The sequence below is a fragment of the Cololabis saira genome, chromosome 8 (genome assembly GCF_033807715.1).
Source record: "Cololabis saira isolate AMF1-May2022 chromosome 8, fColSai1.1, whole genome shotgun sequence".
In the NCBI taxonomy this organism is placed as follows: domain Eukaryota; kingdom Metazoa; phylum Chordata; class Actinopteri; order Beloniformes; family Belonidae; genus Cololabis; species Cololabis saira.
The window spans coordinates 25,123,536-25,141,415 of NC_084594.1; the positions used below are offsets into that span (position 1 = coordinate 25,123,536).

Consider the following 17,880-nt stretch of genomic DNA (forward strand, 5'->3'; position numbering starts at 1 on the left):
TGCAGCAACTTTAAATCTTTTAGTCTTTGTGTGTTCCTAATGTACTCGTGAAAAAAAATGGTCCAACATTTCAGGCTTTATACAAAACAATAAATTAAACGAGTGTAGTATGGAGTATGGAAACGGTGGAAGAACAGCCGCTCCAGGTCTGTCCCACCATAAACAAAATACATTAAAAAACAATGTATCACACGTCAAATGGGGAATTATTCGTTTATCTCCAGTGAGGTCAAGACCATATTGTATAATGTGCTCCGAGATGAATTTTAGGATTTTGTTACTTTCCGTCAGGCTGGATGGGACACGAAATGTCCAGCAATTTCTTGTTTATTTAATGAAAAACATAAAATACCATCGAGTGAGACTTGTTAATTTGTTTCGGGCAAATGAAATAACTCAGAAGAGGCACAATTTAGTTTGTCATCAAAGAAGTGCTGCTTCATGTAAGCCACATCTGGAGGCTGTAGCCTGTGTGTTGTGTCACGCAGCAGAGGTGGATCACCTCCACTGAAAAAGCCAACACAACATTTCTTCTGACTCAGAAAGAAAAACAAAATAAACCTTAAGGGTTTCATCTTATGCAATTATTTTATGTTGTTGTCTTTCTGAGGCCAAATCATGCTGCCGTGTCATCTTCTGGGGGAAATCTAAAATAAACATCTGTTTATTGGGTTAAAATGTGAATGCCATTGTAGGGGATAATCCATTCCCAAGTAGTCTATAAAGAATGAAAAATAACAAAAAGCTTCACAAAAACTTTAGATTGTTTCTGCAACTTCAGCTAGAGCAGAGCTTTGGTTTTACATTCCTCTTCTTTGTTTTGTGACTTGTCCTGATAAGGACGACCAACACTGCTCCCAGGAGGATGAGGCCAGGGCTTCAGCAGGCCATGAAGGGGGTTTCTGGGCCAAAGAAAACCGCCAGAAGTCTCATATTATCTCAGGGGGGGTCATGGGGCAGAAAGCTGCAGCATTCACCGATGCTCATGAGCAGGGATATTGTGCAGAGCTCTAACCTGTCTCCTTTTTCGTGCCCTGATCCAGAGGCATGCTGGCATGGTTATGTGCTTTTCTGATGTCCATTCCCGCTTGCATTCCCCGCAGTTTTCACAGCTGCTTTCATTTACTATGTGCTATAAAGATGGGAATTGTCTGTGGGTGTCATGAGACGTATTTGAGTCAGATGTTTCATTCAGAGGGAGGTCAAAAGAGGATTCTGTTGGTCCTGACCGACACATGTGGCCACTGGTGAAACTCAATCTACAACATGTTAAGGAACAGGGGGAAAAAAACAAATCATACGAACCAGGATTGACAATTCACACCTTTTCACAGAAAAGTCACCCGCCACACTGAACCCCAGTATAACCAGTACTTTAGTAATCTTAAAATGCCTCTTGAGATTGGTTTACCCATCTACAAGAACATAATCTTTCTTCTTCTAGAGAGGCCCAAGTAAAACAAATGAAACGGTGAAATATGCTCAGTGAAGCTTGTAAGAAAACTCCAAAACATCTCCAAAATGTGTCCCTTCTTCAGATCAAGTAATGGTCTTTGCTGTTTAGGTGCTACAGTTTCTGCCTGACCGATGCTGCCATGCTTTCTGACATTCAAGAGAAAAATCAGTGCATAAAGAAAGAATCTGGCTCGGTATTCAAGTAAAAATTCATAAACACTTAACATGATGATGTTTAGTAATTTGCTTTAGATCTAAATAAATGTGCAAAAAAAATGGCTGTGAATTAAATTTGCATTAAATTATTGGTGTCAGGCAAATGTTTTCTGCGGGTTAAAGGACAGTAGAGACAGAAACTGGTGGGTCAGATCTTGAAACTACAAGAGATAAGATAAGATAAGAAACTCACGTGTTAGCAGCAGTACACTTAACATATACACACACACACGCATGCGGGGAAGGGGGTAAAAAGGTAAAAAAGTAAAAGATATATATAATTACAAAGCAAAACAACCGGACAGCTAATTATTTTATCAAAAAATACTCTGTCTGCATTTATGTGGCCTCTCCTTCAATGAATCTGAAATCTGGAATAAGTTCCACTACCGACTGTGAACCTGAAGAGCATAAAACAGGTACAGGAAATCCATGAATCTGTTTCTTCCTTAGCTTTCCTGCAGAAAAGCGTCTGCTCACACCAAACATTGCCCTCTACTGTCAGTCTGCTGCTACTTCAACAACATCCCAGATGTGCGGCTGAATGTTCATGGAGTTGACGGCGTGCGATTCTGCTCCTTTCTTTTCATTGTGTCATTAAAAACACAGCTGCCACACTATAATAATTCACCCTCAGAACAGGCCGCACATGTCAAAGTGCCTGCTCTGGTTTACCACACTGACTCATAGCAAAGAGCTATTCTTGCCGCATCCTATAATTTCTGCCCTCAGTCCTATTTGATGCATTCTTACTGCCACTTTTGTGCAAGAGTTTCTTCCTCAAGGCCTGTAATTGTGGACAGCATGGCAGCTAAGTTGTTAAGTGACAATATGACTTGAAGTGACGCAGCTTTCCAAGAAGAAGAATACTTTAAAGAATTGCCTTTAATGACTAATGACATCCAGGCCTCTGGTGTTTGTGTCACAGAGAGAAACTTTTCTACTAAAGTTAACAAAGAATACTCCCACAACCTTCTTAAACTGTCATGTTGTTATTCGTAAGCCTGTCAAGAATTAACTGTTATTCATGCTTGTACCAACACTATAATCATATTAATTTGCCTTTATGACAAGACAGTTGAAGCTAACTAAACAATCACATCACGCTGCGTCTCCAACCTCTTTCTGGACATATTACACATACCAGGTGCAGTTTTCGTTCAGAAAGCTTTAAGACAGGACAACTGTTTTCATTCTTTTCTCACATTATCTGTATTTATTTCCAATAAATTGTTTCATTTTCTTTACACGAACACAGCGATGCATGGATGTCATCTGACTCTGGAGTATAAAGTATAAATCAGAGAACACAGAGGTCTATACGCAGCTTACTGATCACTGAGCCGTCAGCTACATTATTTGTGAATATTTAACCACATGCAAACTCGAAGTCATAATAAAGCTCCTTTTAAAGTTTGCTTGGGGAATGCAGAAGTCTACTGGGTCCTAAACTCCTCACATTCTTTTGTTGAACTTAAATTTCACAGCACAGCAAGGCAAGTTGGTGGCTTTCACAACCATACATTTGTGCTCAGGTAGAGTATGCTCACGACCTAAGGGATATCCCGTTTTATCTCAGTTGCTTCACAACTATCACAACTACTTCAGCTCAAGTAGAATTAATGAAAGTTACGTCAAATGTGAATGTTGTGAGCTGGTCACGACAACATCTACATGTGACTCTTCAAAAACTGGTGAATCATCGAATGCCCCTGACTTCTGCCGCTCAAATTTACAACCAGTTTAAAAGTTTTACAGATTAAAGAGATTGAAAGAAGTGAATCCACTGCATGGACTTACTCATCTCCAGGTTGACATTTTATGATCTACACAGATGAACAGGAGCAAGAAAAAAACTAAACAAAAAAAACTTTGTAGACTTGGGGCATTTGGCCCCCTGACCCTAACATGTGCTTTATCAGCACGCCTTCTGTCGGGACCTGCCTTTTTCAGCTTTGACCCAAGAGTTTTTGAACGTCTGAGATGCCACATGGAGGCCTTCAGGAATCCAAAAATGACTTGTTTAATTCCAGCCTGTCTCCCTCTCAGCTACATTTGTGAGATATGCTACGCAAGAATGTGAGAGACCTGGATAGAGAGAAAGTCAAAAGCATTTACCTAAGGGGCAGAAGGGGACGGACTTTCAAAAGGAAAAAAAACTTTCCAAACATCGTGGCTTTACATACCAAGATGTAAGATTAAACCCTTCCATGTTGGTTCAAAGTTAAAAGGAACAGGAAAATGTGTTAAACTCGGTATGCATAGCTAAGAGGCAATAGCTTGTATTTTCATGACAGCTTGAGAAAAGCACGATACAGGTTATGTTTTCTTTGGTGTTTGTCATCTTTAGTATTTTTTAAAAAGTGGGTGCAGAGTAACAACACGACTGAAGCTCCACAAATGTCACATCAGGTAATCAAAATTCAGGACTACGTCACTGAAAGACTGTTTACAGCATCACAGAGATGTTGTCGATTTTGAGTTCTGGTAAATAGTCTAAATCCAATGTCCTCTAAATGTCTCATACCAATGCCATCATGATGTAGGAGACCAGCTTTTAGGAATGAGCTACGGTGACCAAAACCCAACAGGTGCAAAATGTCAGAATTTTATGACTAAAAGATGGAAAATTCTGACTTTTCATGTTGATAATTTGCTAGTTGTATGTCATGGCACTTAAAAGAGACCCTCTTCTCTTACGATCGGTTTGTCACAGACTTGTAACAGAACGCGGGTCCAGGTTATTGAAACCCACTTTGGTTCTCGCTGGGTGACAGCTCTAAAAGCTCACAGGATCCTCCCAATGTTGGAACCATCAATTTAGAACAATATAATGGAACAAATGGTTAGTTTACCAGACCTTGGATACCAGCTGAAATGTAAAACCCCACTGTATCAACCAGCAGTGCTTTTGCTATTTTTCAGAGTAGGGCTGGGCGATTTTGGACAAAAATAAAATCCCGATTTTTTTTCTCTGAAAACCCGATTTTCGATTTCGATTTTTTTGGTAAAACTACAAAATACAATGGAATAAATTGTTTCAAATATTTTATCTTTATTTTTAAAGAAAAATAGCAAACAAATTTCCCTATTGGGAATGAAGTGCAATTGAAAGATACTGTAAATCCTCCTTGAGTTTAGTAAAGTGACAACATTTACAATTTTCTTGACCAAACAAAGATGACTAGACGAGCTCTGTCTGTAATGCAGCCAGCTGCAAAAAAGGAAAATCGATTTTCGGATTTTCCTTTTTTTTAACATCGTCTTGATTAATAAATCCGATTTAGATTTAAAATCGATTAATCGCACAGCCCTATTTCAGAGCATACCTATCAGTACAATAACTTTATAAAATCTGTGACATTTACCTTACAAATATGTCAAATATGACTGTATAGAAAGGATTTCAGTAAATCACTCTACACACTGAAAGAGTCCACTGTTTGGTAGGTTGTTCCAAGCTAAGCACTTGTATGTGGAAAAAAATCCACAACAGGGGAAACTGCAAAGTGTTTGACATGGCTGAATACAGAACAGGCTGATAAGAAGCCAAAATCACACAAAGATATCAAAGTTTTACTAACATGTAGCACATACCAGGGGAACCATGGCAACGCTGGCAGAGGGACGGACCGTCCAGCTGGTTGTTCTTCCAACTGTACTTTGCAAATTCCTGTCACTTCTGATTCCCCAAACGTGATGGCCTTTACCCCACTGTGACCTTTCATCAGGAATGCTGTAAAGAGCCTAATGAGACGGGGTGGGAGTCCAATCTCAGCACAATTACGGGAGATTAGGGTGCTGTGCCGGATTCATGGGGCAGGTAGATGGGCAAGGACATACCCCACCCCCCAAGTACAACACACTCCCTCTAATTAAAAACCCTTTTCCTGACCTCACAATCACTGCTGCTGCTCTTTCTCTCATGGTTCACCCTAAATATCTCACGGAGACCTAAACAGATCTCAGACTTTGTCTAAAAGAGAGAAAAACAATTGTTACAAATGTCCATATGCTGACATTTGTTATTAATTACAAACAGCATGTATTAATTTGGTTTATTGTGTGTATTATGTTCCCAAAAAAGTGTTTGGAAAGTTGATTTATGTAGTGCACAACCCCTGTTTATCACAACTGCTGCCGGCTTTGACAGCACATTAATGCATCTATTTATTCATTACCAGTTAGAGGACTGTGTTGACCATATTCAGAAACAAGTGCATCGGGGTGCTGTTTAGCTCAGGACGATAAGCCGGCGGCCCACATACAGAGGCTTGAGTCCTGCCGGTGGTCCAGGTTCCAGTACCGGCCTCTGACCCTTTGCCGTGACTCTTCCCTACTCTCTTTGCTCACCTTTCTTGTCTCCTTACATTTCAATAAATGCCACTAGAGACCAAAAAATATTATTAAGATAAGAAATAAGTGCATTGAAAAATACAAAAAGGTTTTTTTCTAACAAAACTAAACACACACACACATAAAGTTTGTTTGAGTATTTCTTAAGAAAAGAAATGAAAAAGATTTCTTGATTCTATATTCTCAAATGTGAAACTTTCTTACCTTTATCTGTTTTATATCTTAGTAACTTCAGCTTAATTTGCTTTGAAAATGTTGGCTTAACATAAGAAATAAATTAAAAAAGACATTCTTTACAGCAAATGGTTGGGGTCATACTTTCAGGAATTATCTGTGTATGAAGTGATTCTGAAAATAATCATTAAATGCTGCCTGATGCAGGAAGGATGATTTTTCCCTGTTTGACTAATCTCTTTTGTTTAGTTTACCAGGGCATCAAAGCTGGAAAGTGGGAAATGAGAAGGGTTTAAAGAAATAAAGAGACTGAGACAAAAGAGTTGAGAACAAAGGCGGAGAAATGCGTGAGAAAACTTCAGCAAGCACTTTCTGCTGCTCTCTGCAGCTCCTGCATCACCAGTCTTCCCTATTCCAGCTTCTCTGGGAGTCTCGCTGTGCTGGCTGTTAACAATAGTCCAAGATAAAAAAAATGAAACCTTCAAATGACAAAAAGCAACAATGATTCTCAATGGGATGTAAAAGTTATGAACAACGTGATTATTTCACTGCATAACACATCGTTCATTGACATTTTTGTGTAAAGTAAGAAAACAGACTGGTCACAGACATATTTGTAGCCTGTTAAACCCATCACAGGAGTGAATGGAAAAATGGAAAATGACTCTTGACTGCTTGTGATTTTTTTGCTTTTACTATGCTATTATCTGCCATTAAGCTTTTTTATGGCTAAGTCATGAGCTTATAAAACAGATAGCCATAAAGTCCTGAGGTGAGGGATGTACACATCAGTCACAAGTGATAAACCTGCTGGGCATTTTAACTGGATCAGAATCTCATACCTTTACAGCCCTTCATGCCTCTATTGACTGAAATGACAGACAATCGTGGAAGCTATGCACCCCTGTTAAAGTCTTTCAACTCAACTAACCACTCCCACTTCTGACGCAAAGTCAGTTGAGGAAATGGGAAATAAAAATAAGGTGTAATATTCCGAGAATCTTTCCAATGATGAAAGTGGCAGATTTTTGCACCAGTCTCAGCAACCTTCTCATTCTATTTGTTAAGCCACCTGAAACTATCGAAGCTACTGTGAATCTTACATCCTTCTTGCAAAATTTCAGACACGCTTCGATCTTTTCTTTCCTCTCAAGTGCATTTAAAAACTCACAGCACCCCAAAACCTCAATTTTTACACAAATCAAACAACAGGACGGTAGGATTTTTTAAATAGAGCGACTGAGAGAGCACACATTCGTTTTCTTTGGTTAAATGCATAGCTCAGTTTGGAGGTTGTGCAAACATTTCCCTTAATCCAATCTAAACCTCATCCAGTTGCACTAAAAGTTTTGGGATTTATTTTTACAATGTGAAGGATCCGAAGGCCAGCATACCAAAAGCAGATCTCTCGTTACATTCTTCATTTGGCCTGAACATAAACAGAACAAATACACAAAGCAGCATGTGTAAAATGGTTTCGCCATAAGGTAAAAGGATCTTTTTCTTTTACAAGATGACCCATATAAACCTTCTTCAAAACATGACAGATACCACGTGTGTGTCGCTCCCGCGCTCTCAGACACGGTGCATTCCTACCGTTAGCAGCGACTCCAGCTACGGAGGTGCATCCAGAGCTAAAATAGGAAGCTTGACCTTTAACATCCTGCCCCCTTGAAACTATTCAACGCAGAGGAAAACAACAAAGGCTGATGCTCTGACACTAATGTGCTTCCTTAGGCACATGGTTGTAGGAATAATAACATAATAACTGGTGTCACGTCTTACCATGTGCCAAAGCAGATATTGCTATTGGATTAAAAGTGCAACAACACTGCAGGTATTTCTGGTCCTATTTTGAATTGAAACATCTATCTGTAAACAGAGATAGCATTCAATCAGTCAAGCAGTTTACGTCGCCAGCATCTGTTTTTTCAATAAACCCGCTGTATTGTATTGGTGGACATCATAGAATATTGTTATATAGAAAACCTTTTAAATCTGTTTTTATGGTTTATTCAGATTTTTTGGGGGAGGGTCATATTGTAGATAAATCATATAAGAGGGATGTCTGGTGATCGGTGCGAGACGCAAGGTGTCAAAGTAACATTGACCAATGCTATGTTTTACAAACAAAACATAGTATTTTAATAAGTGAAGTGTTATTGTGAAGGAGCAGCGGCTCCTCACAATAACTCATTGAGAGGAGTCAGCTGAGGTGGCTTGGGCATCTGTACCGGATGCCTCCCAGACGCCTCCCTAGGGGGGTGTTCCAGGCATGTCCCACCAGGAGGAGACCCTAGGGAAGACCCAGGACACGCTGGAGAGACTATGTCTCTCGACTGGCCTGGGAACGCCTCGGACTCCTCCCGGAGGAGCTGGAGGAGGTGTCTGGGGTGAAGGAAGTCTGGGCATCCCTGCTGAGGCTGCTGCCCCCGCGACCCGGGAACGGACAAGCGGAAGAAGATGAGTGATGATGAGTGAGTGAGTGTTATTGTCCTGTCAGCGGTGGTACTGAGGATAAATGCTAAGGAAAGCCACCACCTCGTTCACTTAAGCACAACAAATTTAGTTTACACCAGTGTAAACAGAGAACAAGATGACAACAAATGGCATGAATCAATCAGAATATTACCCACAGGTTGCTGGACTGTATGCCTGAAGACCCTTACTGGACCCTCAGTAATTTTGGAGTAAAATAACTTTTGAGCAGAGTAACATCTGAAATCATCCAGGTTACTACAAATAAACTCATCTTTGTCTTAATTTTGTGGATTCTCGAGAGGGAAAAGGCTCGGATATCAACAGAAATGCGTAAAGAACATTCATGCATTCATCATCCGTATCCATTTATTTGTGCTAAGGATCACACATGGAGCTGAAGCCTCATCTATTAGGATATAAATGTTGAATAAATGTTATTTTACTAAAATGTACTCTGGAGAGATGAGGAAAAGTAACACAGAACAGAATACAATTTGCAGGAACCAAAATCTCAGCATAGCTGAGAAAGCCCGCCTGGGAGCCGGAATAATGACAATAATGACAGCCGTGAGTACAGGAACTGTCTTGAGTGATGTCCAGAACAAGCCGGTCCTCCTGGCATTAAATGAACCACAAACTGAGCCAAAATATGAGCTTATGGTTTGGAAATTAAAGGGGAAAAAAAAGAGATGAAATTTCTGTAACAAAGAAAGAGCTCTTTCAACCAGCACAGCGAAGAAAAACGTTTAATAAAGCGGGAAAAAAAACATGCACAGCATTTTTTCTCCTTTTTTAAGGATTTAATTATAATCCAAGTAACAATAAAATAAGTTACAAGGTAATGTAAGTTGCGTTTTACCTTTCGCAAAATAAGAGATAAAAAGATATTTATGGACTACTACGGGGTTAAAGTTTTGTCTAACAAAGAGCGTCAGCCAGGCGCTCCATTTGTCTTACCCGTCCATCTGTCTGCTTCTGAGGCCAGACATCAGCTGGTATGAAGACATCTGTCCTGCCAGGGCTCTGAAAGCCTTGCAAAGTGCTGATCTCAGAGGAAAGCACTTGTCTACTGATGACAGGCTAAATACAAAAGGGCTGAATCCCTTTGGATATCGGGAAGAATGTTAAAAGGGACTACAGCATGAAAACAGACAAAACATGATACGCAAATCAAAGTATAAATACGGTTCTAATTGTAGGATATCAGAAAAAAAAAGAAGTTGAAATTACAAGTCGGACTTCTATTTAATGGGTGACATAGAGTCACTGAATAGGAAATTGAAGACTATCAGCTTTAATTTAAGAGTAGCGATCATCCAAATTTGAGGAAGACGACGAAAAAGCTCTTTAGTTTACCTTTAACACTCTTGTGTTGGGTTCAACAGAAATGTACACAATTATATATAAAATGTTTAATTTAGGAATCCTTTGCAGGAATAATTATGTATGCAAAACTCATCAGTAGTCGTTTTGTCACAAACTAGTTTTAACAAAGTCGTTATCATGTGACATGATGGGATGGTTAACTCTGATTTTTAAATCCACGTAACTGATGAAGAATTAAAGAACTCAAGTTCAGAAAGCCCTTTCGTGATAAAATATCTTTTAACTCTTTAATGGACATATGACATATAAATTAATAGAAAATGCAATGTTTTTATTATTTGAAGTGTCAATTATATATTGAAATTAAAAACACTCCCAATTTTTCTATAACCGTATCTAAATACAATTGTTGTATCATCATGAATATATTGGGTCATTTTATGTACTTTTTTTATCTACTGTTTTCTATTTATTTATTATTATTACATTTATTGTATAAAAAATGTTTTGTTTTGTTTTGATTATGGGGGTGGTAGAGAAGTCTCAGACATTCACGTATCAAATATGATACAGCCAGCGTTATAGTGTTAATCTTGTCTTTGATTACATTTTGGCAGAAACCAAAAGTAATTCAATTCATTTCAGTTTCCAAATCTAGTTATATTAAAGTGTTTAATGTAGCTCAAGTAGACTGATTATTCAAGACTATGTGAATCAAAGATTTGATGACTACAGTACCAGCTAGAATTACACACAATATATTCTATTTATTTTATGTTATTGTAAATAATAATCAAAAACCAACACTAGAAAAATACAGTGGAGATGATTATTTTCAAAAATACAATGACAATGTCTATGAAAGGAAATAAAAAAAAGCCTCTGAGCAACAGTTCTTACTTTATTACTGAGTTAAGGCTCAAAAACACAAACAGTAATTATTGTCTTATATATCCTGATGGGACAGTGCTGGTGAAAAGCATAGCAGATGAGGCTTCAGACATCTATTATGAGCAGGGGACTAATTGGCCCCTCTGAACAACATAAATACACTCCTTCTGCATATACACAAACAAGGACAGACCACATAAAAACAGCTCTGAGGGGATATCAACACATGCGATTGCAGAGGAATGCTGCTGAGAGCTGTCTGCAGTGATTACACGACGGGTGAATCTATGAGGAAGTGAGGCTGCAGACACTTGTGCTTAGCTAGATCCCTTCACAGTGACTTCCTGTTTGACATTAGATAACAGCAGAGAACAAGTGTGGACTGACAGTTGGATAAAGCCTGCAGACCACAGCAGTAATTCCAGTACAACGTCCATGTGTCAGCAGCCTGCCCACAACTATACATCTGCTGTGGTTATTCAGCACAATAAAAATTGCGTGTGCTTCACCACCACAACGCTCTGCATAACGACTGAAGCATATCCAAACTGTCACTCGATGCACTCTGATTTATTACAGTGGTGCCACTGCTCTTTCCCAAGTGAGCCAGTTTGGATTCTGCCTGTAAATATGTCTTCAAGAGTCTCTACTTTGGTATCTTATTTAACAGATGATATTTAACGGTTAAGCTACAGCCATCATTGTCAGCAGCCTATTCAGTTCCTATCGCACAGCAATACAACAGCCAGGATCAAAGTGTGAGGACTCTTTTTCACATTGCAGAACAGTAAACTGAGGCCTTAATGGACTTAGTGTGCGGAAAGGCAAGTGGTGGCTCCAAGAACTACTGTTCCCACCTCTCAAGTTATCAGAGCTAGAATATGCTTCAGAAGCGATGCAACCCAGAACAGGATGGATGGATGGATGGATGGATGGATGGATGGATGGATGGATGGATGGATGGATGGATGGATGGATGGATGGATGGATGGATGGATGGATGGATGGATGGATGGATGGATGGATGTGCAGTGACTTGTGGATTTGAATGTGGGTGTCCAGCTATTTCAATGTTGGAATGGTCCATATTATAAAGGTTTTGATCTTTATTAAGATCCCTTTCCAGCATCACTATGGTGTAGTTTTACTTTAACATTAATTTCCAACTCTGTTAGGTGCTGCAGTCTAAACCATCTAGACAATTTTAAAAGTCAACTCGAGACCAAATATCAGGGTTTTAAAGTTGCAGGCGGACGTACTGTAAGCGCAGGGTAACTAAAGTAATATTTAAGTCACAAAGCGTAAAAACGCACACAGAGACACAGGTAAGACGGTGTAGATTGATGAATATAAGACATGTGGGCCAAAAACTACTACACGAAGAGTTGGGGATTGTGCAGGATATAAACAAGCATGAGACCAGGGAAAACGGATGAAGGTGATGAGGACATACTGTAGGTGCAGTCCATGATGACGAGAACTGAGGAATGCTGGGAGTTGTAGTGTTAGGACCGGTGAGCAGAAGGCTGGCGATGTTGACCGTGGTAGAGTGGGAGGAGTGGGCATGACACCAATCTCTTTAATTTAGCTTTTAATTAAGCTTTTACAGTTCCTAAGTTATGATCTAATTGTTTCAGTGCTTTTGTTTTAATTTCTGTCAACTTAATATTGTCGCACGTTTTGTTACTCAAGTTGTATGAAAAGTGATGAACAAATAAAGTTTGACTGATTCATATTTTTGTTGTGTTGCTTTGAGCACCCTGAACGTAGCAGCACTGAATTTACAGGACTAATCTGAATATGCAATTAAAACGCATGAACGAAGAAAGTACATTCTTGAGCATTCTTGAGGCTCCAAGCGTGACGGCTCTTTCAGAACTTTTATTTATTGCTTAATCAAACATGAACATCTTTAAATGGCAGCTAGATGGAACACCTTTTAAACTCATTATAAAACAGTTTAAGCATAATAGGAGATATTTCATTTAGAATCTGACCAAAAGTACAAATACAAAGGATGTTCAGAGGGCTGTGATGGCTTGTATGAGTATTATTGATGAAAATGTTCACTAAGTGTGTGCAGTTACATCCAACATTAAGAATGCAAGACACTACATGTTGCACTTGAGAAGTTTGGACAAAAACCCAACTAATAATGTATTGAAATTAAAAGGTAACCTGATGTCCACGCCTAGTTTGAAGCTGATTTGGATAAATCTGCTAAACTGTTGACACCAAAAGGAATTTCCTGTCTGGTCGTGTTATCTGAAAAACAACAGTCTTCAATTGTTGTGTTTCGACAGCTCAAGTTCAACAATGGGGTTGCTGGCAAAATATTTGGGCTTCTGGTGTGTACGCTAATGCGGATGTGAGGAGATTCTTATTGTCACTTGGAGTTCAATGACTGCAATGGATCCGAACTTTAGGCTCAAGCAGAAGCCAAAGGTGCTTTTAACCATAGCTGCTGATCAGTTTCCAGCTTTCATCAATTCAAATTTTAAAAATACATCCCTAGTTATAGAAAACAGACTTGAGTGGAATGATAAGAAGACAGTTTTCTGTGTTTAGCCTCGGATCAAATTGTTTCACATCAAGAACAATGTAGACTGTAATCGATCAAAAAAAAACTAGAGCATACGAAGGGAAGTAAAGAATATGAAACACTCTAATATGTCTACTCACCATACTGGCAGCTGGGCCCGGTGAACCCCACAGGACAGTCACAAAGCTGGGTGGATCCTTCCCGACACTGGCCCCCGTTGAAACACACCCCGTAGCTACACACAGCTGCACGCACACATGTGGACAGACAAGATGGTAAGAAGGAGAGAGACAGCACAAGTGAGTGAATGAAACAGGGACACCTGGCTGTTTTCATAGGATTTCAACATCTGCAATTTCAAACACTGACCTCTCTCTATCAAAGACCTACTATCAACCTGTTAACTCCTGTCTGAACAGGAATTTAGAGTCTCCTCCATTCACACTTACCAATGTAAGAGGAATCCACCTCTTGGCTTGGGGAATAAAAGTAGGCTTTTGGCAAAGTAAGAGATGTTTCTCAACTAAGTTTTTTAGAAAATCAGAACCGGGACCTTATAGAAAGCAACATCAGCTTTTATGAGTCTTTTTATGGGTGGTTTTATAACATTAAAAAAAGAAATAAATCCCCCTCTTTCCCACACAAGGTCAGAAAACAATGAGAAAAATATTGATTGATTAACCGAACTTTGGTTCGTTGCCACAAGCTGTGATTCTACAGATGTGCTTGTTTGAGATGCAGGGTCCCAAGATAGGCGCAGCTCATCCATCTCTTGGAAGGAATGAACATGAAACTATTAATCCCCATAAGTCAAGGAGTCTGGGACATGTAAACAATAAGAGCAACGAGGTATCCTAGAAAATTGGGAATCCAGCTCGGAGCTGCATCACATCATCACTCTCCATTAACTGCACAACACTCAGTAGTAATCAGATTTATGAGTGAATCCCCTGCCTATACTGATATCTGATTGTTTTGAGGCTACTATTCCTGTAATGTAAGGCACAGCTGTTAAAGACAAGCCTGTTGTTTGCGCCTTCTTCAGCAGACTATGGTGGTTATTGTTCTCAAGTCCAAAGGATTGGTCTTCTCTTGCGGCTGTTACTGCAACATGTGGACCACAAGAGAGAGTAATCCTTCTCCAGATGGCTGTTCATCACCATTTACCAATATATATATATATATATATATATATATATATATATATATATATATATATATATATAGTATCTAAAACTACTTACAGGTAAAGTGACACTGCTCCTTTTCCTAGAATGCAATGTTCTTCCTGGACAGTCTGTACCCTGGCATTTACATTGATGTTGCTTTGACACTTTCCATACATCAAAACAATTTCACAGACCAGACAGCAGATACAGCAAATACTGCTCAGAAAGTGCTCCAATAGCAAGACAACCTGATGGCATCTGTGGGAAGCAAACGCAGTCTCCAAAGACCCCACTTTACAACCAACAGGACCTGAAAGATCTACCATTGACGTCCATTGACACTCCCGCACATCCTCAAATGTTGTTGCCCATGTAATGGATCATCCGAAATGTTTTGCAAGAATTAGAATGATACACTTAATATCAAGCATGGTCATGACTTAATCAGGATGCTGCAAGATGTGGTGGGAGGACATCCTCGGTAAAGTCTAGTTGGCCTTTCTTTGACGTAAGGTGAGGAATTTCTGCATCTTTTCACCTAAATCCCATTAATAAAGTTGGATGTGGATGTGAACCAGTAATGTAGGAGAGATCAGCGCTGGTGTCAATTAGAAAACTGTTCAGAGATGAACCCCAAAACGGTATTACACAAAGAAGAAGTTGTATATACTATATCTCCTCTGGTAAGACACATTGCAGAGCTGTTTGGACGTGGGTTAATCTCAGATAACAGTTGTCTGCTTTGGTCAGCTGAATCCAGGTCTCAGGATGGTTTTGGGAAGAACAGACATTGGGTTTTACACCCAATGGTGAAAAAGACCACTCGAGCTATTATCATTAGAGGTGCAAATGTTGTCAATGAAAGATGATATGGATCAAATCTTTCACCTATAGAAAATTACAGATTTAACTTTTTGTCATAGCATTAAAGAAAATATTTTGTCTTTAAATGAGGCTCGAAATTAATAGTAGTTGCTTTGGTCATTGATCTTTTAAAAAAAATGCTTACTAAGAAAAATTCACCTCGGACATCGCTTTGGATTTTGTGAAATGAAGACTTTTTTCATAGACTTTATTGGATAAATAAATTTTAAAAGTAGATGACTATTTCACTTATAATAAACATGAGTATTAGTGTAATCTCTGATTACATTTAAATATGTCAGAATCAGGTGAACAATTTAAAAAAGTATTACTGATCATTTTAATAGGATGCATGAGAGTGTGTAAAAGAGGATGAATTATGGGTATACAGCTGTGCCATGTCGGCTTTATCATGGGATTAAAAGAATAATTAAAAAAAAAAAAAAAAATCACACATCTGAGATGTGAAGAGAACAGTTCTCCAATACTTTCAGATGCAGCCAGGGTAATTTCATGCATGTCTTCTCAGCTAATTCAGACAGCTCTGTGGAGACCTAGTCTAGTCTTAACATCCGCCTGTCATCTGGCCCCAGCCTCAAACACCTGTTTACCAGTTAAACAACCCAGAGCAGACACTCACGCTTACACACGCTCTATACTGCATACCACAGCCAGATAAATGTCTCATATCTGCCCTCGTCCCCTACTGTATCTCTTAAATACATCAGAAATGTTGAGCTTGATATCAAATAAGTCAACGTTCTGTCACATCTGTGAAACTGCCAACATCCCGCTCCGACATAAAGGCGCACCACTGTTACTTTCAGCGTCATTGTGTGTCTTCAGAAGACGTGACAACAATTACATGTCCATCCCTACTTCTAATGATTAGATATTCTGAAAGAGGTCCGACTTGTTGAAAGCAACAGCTGCCAAAAGAGCAGGCAGGGGGAGATCCAAATGTTTGCGGACAGGGATGTTAACACCAGCTGTGAGAGATCCACATTAATGAGACATACCCAAAAAGCTTTGGAAATGAACATAATAAAAGGTCAGGTGTCTCTCAGAGTCACTTCAGGGTAGCGTGACTAAGCGGTGACAAGGGAAATGGGCAATCCCCCTCCCTCAGAGATCGCAGCTAACCAGGGCATTTTGGGGCCGCCCCCTTCCCGAGCCCCTTACGCTGCTTAATCTTCTCTGAAATAAATCCCTAATGTGGCATGCAGCGTGGCATAAAACCCAGTCTCATATGTTGCTGTGAATGCCTCCACTCTGTTACAAAGACACCTTCCCTGAGAGGATTAAGCACTTCCAAAGAAAGAAGAGGCAGACCGAGCAGGGGTCAGCAACTTGCAGGGAGAACCTGGATGAACAGGGGAGCCGGTGTCACCCTTACAGCTTCTGAAAGGAGGGGGGAGCTACCGCATCGACACAGAGGCACCCCAGTGTTTGTTTAGGCTCTTTGGATCCGTTTAAGCCCCGGAGTGTGACCCACTGGGAGCCCACATTTAGGGCACCTCAAAGGCCGTCACTCGGGGCTCAGTTTGGTGCCGTAATTGGTATGTGCAGAACCGAGCACTGTATTTTGAGGCAACAAATCATGTTTTGCTCTGCAGAGGAATGTGTCATTTCAAAGGGGTTTTGTGAAAACGGCGTGTTTCACTGAAAGACTCTAAATACCATTTGCACAAGACACTGGGTCAATGTGATAAAAAAAAAGATTTAGTATGCCTGACCAAACAATTAGAGATTTCCCTGCGTATTATGTATGATGTATGGGTCATGATCCATTTATTTGATGTTTATTACTTTCCACCTGTTCTTCAATATTGCAGATCCAAATACACACATGTCCTCGATCATTGATATTCTCTAAACGAAAACGCAGCAGCTACTTTTTTCTAACCTGTGATGACCTCGGGGCTCCCAGCTTGACTGACGTCCACACATTTTCCAATATCTGCAACTAGCAAGCAAAGTCTCATGATGTTTCAGGTTCATGTCTGCGCTTCGTCACAGGACTTGATATTGGCTCACCAGACGGATACTAGATTAAATCTAATTCAATTAAATGCCAGTCTGACAAATTGTTCCAGCTGGATTCGAAGAAAGTTCAAGATTGTAGGAGATTCGTCTCTGACGGCAGCCTCACTATTGTGCTGCACAGAGTGCCGGGGTAGCCACATGCATCTTTTTTTGATGTACCAAACAATGTAAATCACATTGTTTCTTGAATAATACACCATTAAATATCTTGATTCTCTTTACTCTTGTCAATTCCAAGAGCTACGTCCACTGACATCTCCAATGTCTGGTAGTTGCTCAGTTTCATGGTACATTTACAAGACCACCCATGGATAAAAGGGGACCATTTTCTCTTCTCTGGATACTGGACCTATTTCACAT

General features: G+C 39.7%; 1 protein-coding gene across 3 annotated transcripts in view; it reads right to left on the minus strand.

Annotated features, from left to right (window-relative positions):
- megf6b (multiple EGF-like-domains 6b) overlaps positions 1 to 17,880 on the minus strand; it is a 62,651-nt gene that overhangs the window by 37,692 nt on the left and 7,079 nt on the right. For all 3 annotated transcript variants that reach the window (XM_061727391.1, XM_061727390.1, XM_061727392.1), the window contains exon 4: positions 13,582 to 13,686. In XM_061727391.1, the coding sequence (XP_061583375.1) occupies positions 13,582 to 13,686 (105 nt within the window). The remainder of the gene's footprint in view (positions 1 to 13,581; positions 13,687 to 17,880) is intronic.